This window comes from Odocoileus virginianus, chromosome 19 (genome assembly GCF_023699985.2).
Source record: "Odocoileus virginianus isolate 20LAN1187 ecotype Illinois chromosome 19, Ovbor_1.2, whole genome shotgun sequence".
In the NCBI taxonomy this organism is placed as follows: Eukaryota; Metazoa; Chordata; class Mammalia; order Artiodactyla; family Cervidae; genus Odocoileus; species Odocoileus virginianus.
Genome location: NC_069692.1, coordinates 45730923 through 45742811, shown reverse-complemented (window position 1 = coordinate 45742811; position 11889 = coordinate 45730923). Strand labels below are relative to the sequence as shown.

The 11889-nt window shown below is 36.1% G+C and overlaps 1 protein-coding gene across 4 annotated transcripts in view; it reads right to left on the bottom strand.

Annotated features, from left to right (window-relative positions):
- Window positions 1-819: 819 nt before the first annotated feature.
- The window catches only part of SYNCRIP (synaptotagmin binding cytoplasmic RNA interacting protein), a 28043-nt gene continuing 16973 nt past the window's right edge, over window positions 820-11889 (bottom strand). For 2 of the 4 annotated variants that reach the window (XM_020899391.2, XM_020899397.2), the window contains 3 exons: window positions 10807-10956; window positions 10374-10495; window positions 6743-7877 (listed from right to left, as the gene is read on the bottom strand). In XM_020899391.2, coding sequence (XP_020755050.1) covers window positions 7289-7877; window positions 10374-10495; window positions 10807-10956 — 861 coding nt within the window. In that variant the 3' untranslated portion in view covers window positions 6743-7288. Of the gene's footprint in view, window positions 5457-6742; window positions 7878-10373; window positions 10496-10806; window positions 10957-11889 lie in introns of those variants that run through there. The other 2 variants (XM_020899393.2, XM_020899394.2) reach the window with 2 other exon arrangements.

The window sequence follows — 11889 nt, the reverse complement described above, 5'->3', positions numbered from 1 at the left end:
AACAAGAAAAAAGTCCTAGTTTGGCACCTGCACAGGAAGTCAAACCGGCAATGGAAATGGTTTTCAAAACCCTCTAGTAGTGTTCCAACAACTTTTCAGTATAGAACTTCCGTGCCTGTTCTGAAATGACAAAAACTGTGTTCAATCATCAGTATAAACTGCAGTAATCATAACACAATTAAACTCTGTACCTAAAAGGATTTTCATGAAGTGACCAAAGCTACCACCCTCCCACCAAGAAATCCTAGGGCTGAGTCAAAAGCTGAATGTATTTATAAGCTCCCCATTCTTTGATAATGACTTGCCAATTTTGCTTAATGAAACACATTTTAAGCTGAATTCACCTACCCAACCTCATTTGCGCAGTCACCTAAAGGTACATTAAAGCAACAGTTTGTTCACGGCCCTCTCCGGTATTACTTACTACCTCAGTTACTCATTTCCAAACCTTCAGAGTGGTAAGAAAATGGAATGCTGAATGGTGGGGGCATATTACCAGAAAAGCAGAACCAAATTACCATTAACTTCTTGAGTCCACTGGCATGTGTGTGACCAGAGTAGTTACATTAATTAAAATTAAGTGGAGACCAACACTATACATTTATCCTATACATCATCTCCCTATCATGTGCTTCAATTAGGTATCTTGGGGAATCTGTTTTGGTATTACCATTGGCTAGTTAGTTTGAATGTATGGATAAGTAAAAGACAAAAAGACCTCTAAAGATTCCAAGTGTCTATTTAAAAAGCTGTTAAATGAAAAACGATGAAATGGAGGACACCCACAATAATTCTTGGACTCCTGGAGATCCTAAGACATGCTACAAAAATAGGTCTTTATTCTTAGGAAAATATAGTCAGAGCTAGCTTCCTTATGCTATACATAAAATCTTAACATCAGAGGCAGTACAGATAGTACAGATAGTTTTTGAACTGATCTCCAAACAAGCACAAACCCACTACGTTGAAAAGAACAGGTAATTTTGAGGTTTTTGGCAAAAGACAGTACTTCACACATCTAATCCAAATCAAAGAGCCTGCAGACAGTTTTCAGTGAGATAAAAGGAATGAAATAAATATAAATTCTACAGATAAATAAATGTAAGAGAATTTAAATAAGCTAACAGAACTAATTTTTTTAAATAAAAATACTAGTCAGGTACAAGCTTTTGTTTCTCAATGCCAGACTTCTAGATGTTTATCAGACTACTGTTAATATCATTAAAAACCTAATCTTGGACCAGGGCATTAGTTTTAATACTATTTTGCATTCATAAAAAATTTTTTTTCTTTCAACTGAATGCTCCTGGCCCTGAAAAATATTTTAGGCATATTACTGAAGGCAGACTGTGGTACTAATAAAACTTGTATCTTAAGTACTTTTTTAAAAAGTGACAGACAAAAAAGTCCATCCACTAATTTTCCCACAGTTAAAAATGTCTTTGAACATTGGCTGATAATTAGCATCTTAAGAAAAGTAGTGGCATGCCCTATTGAGTGGTATGACTGAGTAATTAATACTACACTTTAAAACATCATCCCCACAAGTCTGTTCACTTTATGTATGGTTATTCTTGATTCATTTTAAACCCACCAATGAATTCCTATGGTCAGATTAAAAGTTTATGGTATGTATCACTGGGAAGAAAATGACCACGGTGGGTATTCTTGAAAAGCTTTAGGAAACTGAGCAATCATTTACTCTAGGGGGGTAGCTCCCTCACCTAAATGCAGAAGTCCTTCTACTCGGTAACTTTCTCCCCTTAAATAGACTCTATGTCATGCTCTGTTTGGTCTTTTTTCCTATGTTTCTCAACAGTGACTTTTGGCTTAGCAGTCAAAACAGCTGTCCTGAATGTGACAATTTTGCCCATCTAGCATGATATTCACCCTCATTAAATCTTTTCAAATAGATTCATACAAGTGAATACCCAAGGTTACCCCATCAATCCATTCCTATGTATGCTATTCCTATTTTATCATGTAGGAAGTGTAAATCATTAAATCAGACTTGCAGTCATTGGTAGATTTCTCATGATGCTGTAACAATGGCCGTCATGAGTGTGCAACCGCTTTCTGTGCTAAACCCCCCATTCATTTCTAACATCTGATTCAATCACAATGCTGGAAAACCTCCCACAAAAAGCATGATTGGGAGAATATATCTAACACAATTTTCTCACAAAGCAACTTTCTGAAAACTGATTAACTAAAGTGATGATCACTTTTGATTGCCAAGTAGTCTGCAGAAACAAAATCTTGCGTCTGCTTTGGTTAGGTAACTCAAGTTTTGTTTTGTTTTCAACAATCAGAATGCTTTAAGGATACATTTTCACCCCAAGGAAGGGACTTGATTCTTGGATTTAAGACCCATTCCTTGACAATTATATACAAAATTTCTTTTAACTTGGTCATCTATCCATTCTTTGAAGCTGTCAAAGCCAAGAACCCATAAACAAATCACAAATATCAATAACCTACATTAGTTAACATTCCCCTTTTTAACATGTTGACATTTTTACTAAAGGATTAGTTATTTTTGCATTTCCATTTCTCATATCCCATGACATTCCATAAAAATTGCATTATTGCTTTATAGGCCACACAACATTCAAAAGTATGTTTATATGCATTGCCTGTTTTCCTTGATCTGATAAGAGTTTGATACTGATTTTATTACAGAAATTTAAGTTTGAAAATACCAGTTAGTATTTCTTCTCAGTACTTAATTGTTCACATCACTAATCACTACATGCATATTTAGCTCTGATTATATTGCTCAAAAACTGCACCCATTATCAGAACAGTGCAAATGATTATTTAATTTTAAAAGTAATTATAATGGCTTAAATTCAAAGTTAGTCAAATGAACACTGTCAAGTAATTTCACTTGAGTGTGTATATATTTAATCACCACTGTTTACATTACCCATCAATTCTTCACAAAATTTTTTAGTATCAGTTTTTCCTCCCAAATCCCCAAACTAAGAATGCCAAATAGTCTTGGAAACCCACAGCTCCATATTTTAATATTTTCTTAAGAACACATTTGTGAACTCACAAAAATGTTCATCTTTCAACTTTGACAATGCAGTTCTTACTTAAGTCAAACAAACCTGTTCTAAAATCCCAACAAATAATTCTGAGAATTAACTTAAACACCTTGACAGTGTCCCTTAAAAAGGGTATGACAGTAAAGTGCCAATAGGCATGGCAATGGCCTCTTTGATGGGATCATTTAACTCCTTGGACCTGGGAAGTGCCAGCACCAAGGATTACACTGAGATTCAATTTTACTGAAGGCTACATTTAGTTTACCCACTTTCCACAACCTATTACTCATTTTATGTTAGAATGAAATGTAAATGTTTTGTGTAGCCCTCAAACTTACACTAAGATTTGAGAGATGTACTTTAAAAAAGCACGGGGTAATATATAAAATCAGTGGCAAAAAGTTTCATTAAGCACCAGGAACTAATTTTTGTCACCCCATACTCATTTTGTAGGTAATGTTTCAATAACCGGCAAGGCACATTTACATATATTCCAATGAATACTTATTGACAAATTTTAAATTACACTCTATGTCCCAGCTATCCCAGTAACTGACATACAACATACTAAAATGGTTTATTAAGATAACATAAAAAACCAATTAATGTGAAACATACAGGCTATTGGCAACCACTATCTAAAATTATGTAAGTACAAATAAACATACTGAAATGTGTGCATTTCTAAGTTTTTAAACCAGAATATTTCTACACTAACACACATTTATATTAATGACACATAAAAAAAATAAAAACTTTATTACAAAAATAAGTTACACTCGCCTCCAGCTTACAGTATAAAACAATTTTATTTGCAGGAATGCAAAATGATTGTTTGCCATGAGCATTTTGAACATATGACATGTCTAATTTTCTTGTTAAATTTGCATTTACTGGGGAAACTGGTGTGTATAAAACCTTAATTAAGTATAAGCTCTGATCTTCGTCATGGTGCCTATTGGGTATGTGATATAACTGCAGTATCCCTTTGGGGAAGGGGAAAAGGGATTTCTTTATACCAAGTCCTAATTAAACTATAATTTCACTTTTGACTTTAAGCTATCAATTTAGGACTTGGCAAAAAATTTTTTGAGGGTGATTCAATAGAGGATGCTTCACCACTGAACACTCACTGTCATCAAGGTGCTTTAGAAAATTAAAAACATAGCACAAATGATTGTACTCTATTCTACAAGTTATCATGACCTGCATAAGAAATGGAAAGCTGATTCACATTTTTGCAGTGATCAGCAGTAAGAAATGCACTAATGAAACATACCTTTTACCTAAAAAGCTAAACTACAGCCATATACTAATTTCTATGATTTATGAAAAAACTTCAAAATATCCAAATGTCAGGCTTTGCTGTACAATTGTCAGTTTTAGTCTGACTTTTTATAAAGGGACACTGCAGTATTTAGTACAAGTTCGGATGCACTTTTTTTGAACATCTGATGTCTTACAAAAGTAACATCTTGCTAAACTATTATACATCCAAATAACTACAATATCTGAAGAAGCAAGGCTGCTTTTTCAGCCACAAAATACGACAAAAGCAAGGCCTGTTATGATGTTCATGAGGAAGTCTTACAAGCCTCTGAAACTAAAGGCAACTAAGAATGTTACATTTGGTATATTTAAAATCTCACCCTCATATCATTTAACAAGCCTTGCTTTTATCTACAAAGATTTTCTATGTACAGTACAGACAGGGTATAGTTCAATCCTCTGCTACTGAGGTAGTTAACCAACCCTTTAAAAAAGGTTCTGAAAAGAACCACTATCTGGAATGCCTGACTAACCAGCTCTGATGATTACACCTGAAACTGCATATCTGAACACAATTCAAAAGTGATTACTATAAAAAAGATATAGACAATCATGATTAACCTTGGTGAGCAGAAATAAAAGTTAAGGATACCAACAATGGCATTCATCTATACCACTGCAATAAAATTTAAATGCACAAATTCAAGAGAATATTTCAGAAAACCAATGCTGGGATCCTTAATTTAAAAAAAACAGGGGAAAAATCTACTTAGAGCAGATTTTTTAAAGAGAAGAACTTTATTCTTTATTAAGATACCATGCTAGAAGTTATGAAGAATTTCTGTTGGAACACATTTGGAAAATAGAGTAGCTTTAGTTTAATAACTTGCACTGCAGAGAAAATTGTTAAAGAAATTCATATCAAAGTCCAAGTGTTAGCTCAATGTCCTGTATTTGATTCCATGATCTTCAGAGGAAGGTCTTCTGCAACAGAATACGCTCCTATACAGCCGAGATACTTAAGGTTGCTCGATTTCCTTACCATTACTCCACTGCAAGCTTCTGGTGTAATCCCACATAGCAAGTCAGTCTTCATTGTAACAGGTCAGGACCGGCCTCGACCCCTTTTCCCTGCTAGCCAGGTAACAAAAGGAATCAGTTAGATAAATCATTTTAGATTAATAATGTGTACATACATAAAGAAAACATTAAAAATAGATAAAAGCTTTAACACAGTAATTAATATAAAGTGATAAAAAAGTTTTAATAACTATTAACTTCTTTTCACTTTTGAGATTTTTGGTGTGCCTTTTGCCCTTTATTGGGGGAGGTATGTAGAGTACTGAATTGAGGTTTAAAAACCTCATTTTCTTCACAAACTGATTTTATTAAAAAAAAAAGGGGGGGGGGGAAAGCTAAAGTAAAACCTAACAGAAGTTATACCTTAAGGTATTTGCCTCCATTAACTTTTAGGAAATTCCTGTTTCAGAAACATGGAAGTAATAAAATATGCTGAAAGCAAACATCTGAGATTTGTTTGACCTTGACATTTGATATACACTGATTACCATTTTTAAAAAGCATCTCGTCTTTTAGTATTTTTCACATGTACCCTTACTGTCAGGTGTAAATATTCAAATTTAGGGGGATGGAGGTTGAGAAGTGGGGAATGGCTTTTAAATGTTTTCACTGTTAACAAAGTCCCAAAATTCTCATATTTAGAAGGCTAACATCCTCCCATCATTACTGGAATATAGACTATATGGTCGGAAGAAAGTTAAAATGCAACTGATTACAAAAATCCAAGCTATGATCTTTAATACAAACCAATCTGTGAAGTAAACTTTTATCTTTCCAGTATGTATTAACTAACTCCAGGACTTATTTTCCTTTTAATTAGGAAAGCAATAGCGATATGAATAGAGTTCAACTCAAATCATGACCCACATTCATTTCCAGTGTCTTTACACTAGACTTCTTTGCTGCTTTCTAGTCCCATGGTGTACAAAATAGTCAAGAGGACATATATTCAAACTGAGTTTTAAGCTAAAAGTTAGGATAGACTTTAGGCAACTCAAAGTGACTCATCAGTGTGACTGCAACCCTTTGAGACTACCTGCACTTGTCCTTGCTTATCCATCCATGACGATTAAGAGTTCTCAAATACTTACCAACTTAAACTCACTACATGTACTGCTTTTTATTTTGGACGGGCACATGGAGCCTGTTGTAAAACAGCACTTCAAACCAGCAGCAGAAAACTGCGATACATCAGTGTTGTGTGATGTGCAGACATATTCCACACAGGGTTAGCAAGGCACAAACCCTTTAATTGGCCTTGACATGCTATGCAATTTGAACCAAATTTGCAAGAAATTTTGTGAAAAACGAATTGTAAACACAATTTTAGTAAGTATACATTTAGGTGTGAATTTTTTATTGAAATAAACAACAGCATAAAGAATACAAGTAGCCAAAATGGTTTTGAAAAACCAAATTAGGTCAAAGTTCTAAATTAAAAATAGCAGTTGTGTTTCAATTTACCTTATTCTAGCAATTTAAGTTGGTAACATACAAATAGTTTCTGATACAAGATATTAAAGACATACTCAGTTTTAATCAACTACCTCTCAAGAAACCAAATCTAAACACTACTGGAAACATTGTATACACTACAGCCAAATGAACTTGAGCCAAATTTTCTCAAGCACAAATGCAAACTCATCAACTATTTCTTTCAATATCTAAGAATACCTTTATTGAAAAAATTTTAAAATAAAAATAAAATCAGTTCGCCAGAAGCAGTTAGAAGTGTGGCTTGTTCGTGTCCAAGCGGATTGTTAAAATATATACATAAAGGGAAATCTTGCCAGATGTCACAAATTATAGCGGCACCGTGCAGATTTAGGGCCAATCAGTTTCTGATCAACCTATCAGTCTCCAATTTTACAGAGGCCCTACTGTTTCTACTTCCACTGTTGCCCAAAAGTATCCTGATAAAACTCCTGGTTTTCAGATTTGTAACCATAGTTACCATGATCACCACCTTGGAGCGGTTGCTGAGCAATGGGTTGGGAGCCCCAGTTCTGATTATTGGTCTGGCGCCGCTTGGAATCTGGCTGGTTGTACCCATCAGCTTTGCGCTTGCCTCCTACATTTCCACCGCGGCCACCCCTCGCACCACGTACCCCGCGGCCTCTTTGTTGCTGGGCACCTCCTCTCGCACCACGAGCGCCTCTTGCTGATCCGGGGCCTCCTCTCTGAGAGTAAGCGGCTCTGCCGCGCGGAGGAGCAGCCCCGCGGGCTCGGGACGGAGCAGCCCCCCTCGCTGCTCTACCACCCCTTCCTCTAGCGCCGACCTGGAAATCTTCGTAGCCGTAGTAAGGGTCTTCATAGCCACCTCGGTAGTTATGGTAGTCGTAGCCATAGTAATCGTAATAATCTTCATATCCGTAATAATCGGGAGGGTATCCATAACCACCTCTACCTCCACGCCCTCGGCCTCTCGTTGGAGGGGGCATATGAGGTGGACCGTAATAGTAGTAATCATCATACCTATTAGAAGGAGAGAGAGAGATCAGAGTTTAAATCAAATAGTGAGGAAGTTAAACAAGTAGGCACTTAACCCTTTATAATAATATAAACAGCGTTTGTTCCACATCACTAGAACAGGATTATTTACACTAGGTTAATTCAGTAACAGTAATGATGACGAGAGGAACAGAAATAGGTATCAACAGACATCCCCCAAATCACTACTTACGAACCTTATTCATGATCTTATAGTATGAAATAAAAAAACCCTTCACGGAATTGTTATGCTGTCAAATTTGTCACTTTGAGCTGCATCTTCCTCTAATATTCTGTTCCAAAGAGGATTTATTGTAAAATTAAAATAATAAGTATGACAAGAAAATGACAAAATGGTGCTAAGCTAAGCTAAAACAACTAAACCTATGTGTTTCAAAAAGTGACTAGAGAGAACACACAAAAAAAATTCAACATATGCTTAGATACTACCTAAAAAGACTGAACATCCTTAGCACTCCATTTCATGTTTCCTAATAGCACCGAACAACACATTTTACACAGTTCTTTACACCTTAGAAAACAATTTTTTTATTTGAACCCCATAATTCCATGAAATATGTAAAAACAATCCTTCCTCATGAGAATTTACTTGTGTTTGTTTATATTCAACTTGCTATTTTATACTCAGAATTATAAAGCCTCCTCTGTTCCAACTGACAGATTAAAAAAATGCTCCTCTGTTCACTAAGTTCTAAGACCATTCTGTTGCGCTGTGCTGACTGTCTTCATCTTTTTCTGTCTCTGAATACAATGCCCAGCATGCAGTGATTCTCAAGGTACTCCCCCTGCCTCAGGGGACATTTGGTAATGTCTGCATTTTTAGCTGTTATTACTTAGAAGTGGGGAAAGGGGATGCTATTGATATCTAGTAGAAGATGCTGCTAAACATCCTATAACGCACAGAACAGCCCCCATAACAAAAACTCAACCAGCAGAAAATGTCAGTAATTGTACAGATTGAGGAAACTCTGCTATAGAGCATAACAAGTGAAAACCCTGGGGACTAGACTGCCTTGGTGTTAATCCAACTCCATGACTTAGCTGTGCAACTGATCTCGGGAAGTTGACCTCTGTGCCTCAGTTTCCTTACTCAGAGAGTACCCAACTCACAGGGATGTAATGAGGAGTGACGCAGAAACGTGTGCCGTTTTTCAAATCTGTTCTCTAAAAAAGTACCAGTGAAGGACTGCCGTGAGGTGGCGTGCGAGCATCACAGGCAGTCGTCCCTTCGGGCTTGCTCTTCTCAGACAGTAACAGATATACCGGAGCATTTCCCACCTGCAGTTCGGCATCACCCTTCCTCTATCAAGTCAGAGCTGCAACGGCTCTCATCACTGACCCAGTGTAATCTCTCCTACACGGACATTCTGCTGCTGCAGTAAAAACCTTAACTGTTTAACTGTCTTGTGAAAGAGACATGATAAAGTTACTTTCACTGCATAGAGTATACTCAGGGATTTGAGATGGAGCATTAACTCTTCCTTCAAAACCTAGAGCTTAATTAGTAATCTGCTTTTTTGTACTACCACCAGCCCTATAAAAGCATGTTTCTCTAGTCCTAGAACAAGTACAGAGAGATTACCTGGATATTCATAGTACAAAGACATGGTACATAATTTAATCTGTTCCCCTTTTAAAACTAAAGAAATTGAGGCTCAGAACTTGCCAACTTGTCTAACTACACAGCCAATTACAGAAACTGAAATTTGAATGCTTCCTTGATTGTGAAACCAAGTTTCCCCTGCAAGGGCGACAGACAGAAAGGTGACCTGAGACACAGCAGTTTGGGGGTCACTTTTCCCCAGACAGTGATTACCCCTCCCCCTCAGAAATCAATTACCACTTTATTTTTACACTGCAAACTTCATTCTCACCTAGCTAAAAGTTTCCTTCACTGTCTTAATAAGCAGATATCCTTAAAAGACCCAATTTATACAATGCATTTACATATTTGTTTTCTTACCTCAATATTATGCTATTTGGTTATTTTATTAACTATACACTCATTTCGTTTTTCACAACCCATGCTTAGTATATGAAATGTTTGGGATGCCAGTAATGGGCACTATGTATAGGTAAAGAACTCTCTTTTTGGTACAAAGGAAGCAGAATCTTAATCAGCGATTTTGTATTTCCTTCCTCAGAAAAAAAATTCCATCATTTAACTAATATCTTGTCAAGACTTTGGAATTTTTAATATTTAACACACATATTCAGGAGCACATTCTATAAAATTTAATAGAAAACATCCTAGAATGATTTTTCACTTATATGCAATAGCAAGAACTCAATAAATATTTCTTGAGATTCTCAGGATTTATCTTTGACTCAAAGCTTTCAAATCAAACTTCAAGTCTTCTTTAAAAGGTAAAAGCATGCTATGGATTTGTTTTTTTAACAGGTTTGAGGAACATTTGTTATTCACTAATCAATATTAAAATCTGTACAACTTTCACTTACATTTGATTCTTTGCAGCTTGCCTCTGAGCTTTTCTTTCTTTCCTTTTCTGATCTGGTGGCTTAGCAAAAACAATTTCAATATTTTCTCCTTCCAAGTCTTTGCCATTCATTTCTTCCATAGCCTTAAAAAAATTAGGTACTGATGAATACAAGAGACCTTTCACAACTGTGATTTACTTAAAGTTAAAAAGAAAAATCATTTATCATTAATTTCAGAAGAATGAGACAAAACAAGATTCTTTGATTTAAAAATCCAGCTCTTCAACGCATATTTTTGACTTAGTGATGCAATCTCCCAAGGCCAATAAAGGTTAGCTTGAGTAGATTACATGACCTGAGTTTCCTTCAATTTTCTAAAACCTTCTGATTTCAGAATAACTAAAAATCATTAGCCGTTAATTAGATACCTATGATTATTCCCCTAGTTATTTACCTTGACAGCACCATCTCGTTCATCAAAGTGAATGAAAGCATAATCTTTTAATTTCTTCACTCGTTCCAGTTTTCCAAACTGACTAAATGCCTTTTCTAAAATCTCTTCTGTTACAGTATTAGCCAGGTTGCGTACAAACAGCACTTTTACCTGAAATTTAAGAAACAGAAACTTCTATGTATTTGCAAACAATTAAATTTCCAAGATGCCACCACCCCAGCCCTGCAAACTGTCGCCACAGTCCATTAGAATATGAACCAGACTCAGCTCTCGGCTCGCGTGGACACACACTAAGCAGCCCTGAACTCAGTGAGCGGCGTCTGGACGGACGTCTCAGAGACGCACAGACGGCAGCCAAGTGTAAGAAGAGATGCTCAGTATCACAGTCCTAGACCAGTGAGCCATCATTACAAACTATCAGAACGACCGGCCAAAATACAAAACACTGACACCATCGAATGCTGTGGAGAATGTTGAACAACATGTTCACTGTGTTAGATGCAAAACTATACAATTTTGGCAGCTTCTTACAAAACTAAACTTACTTTTGTACCATATGATCCACTAATCACACTCCCTGATACTTACTCAAAAGATGTGAAAACATGTCCACACAAAAGCCTGCACGTGGATGCTCTGTACCCCTGAACTCGTAACTGCCAAAACTTGGAAGCAACAATGCTGTCCTTCAGTAGGTGATTGGATAAACTGCAGTTCATTCAGACAATGGAATATTACTTAGTACTAAACAAGAAATGGGCCATCAAGCCATGAAAAGACATGGAATAAAAGAAGGTATCTTAAATGATACATACTATATGATTCCAACTATTTATATGACATTTGGAAAAGGACAAAGCTATGGAGATACTAAAAAGAGCAATGTTTGCCAGGAATGAAGGAGAAGAGATGAAGAGGCAATCACGAAGAATTCTTAAGGCAATAAAAGTATTCTGTATGATACTATGATGATGGATACAAGACATACGTTTGTCAAATCTATAGGATGTAGAACACCAAAAGTGAATCCTTATGGAGAGACTGAATTATAAACTTCTAATTTAGATCGCTGATTTTAACAAC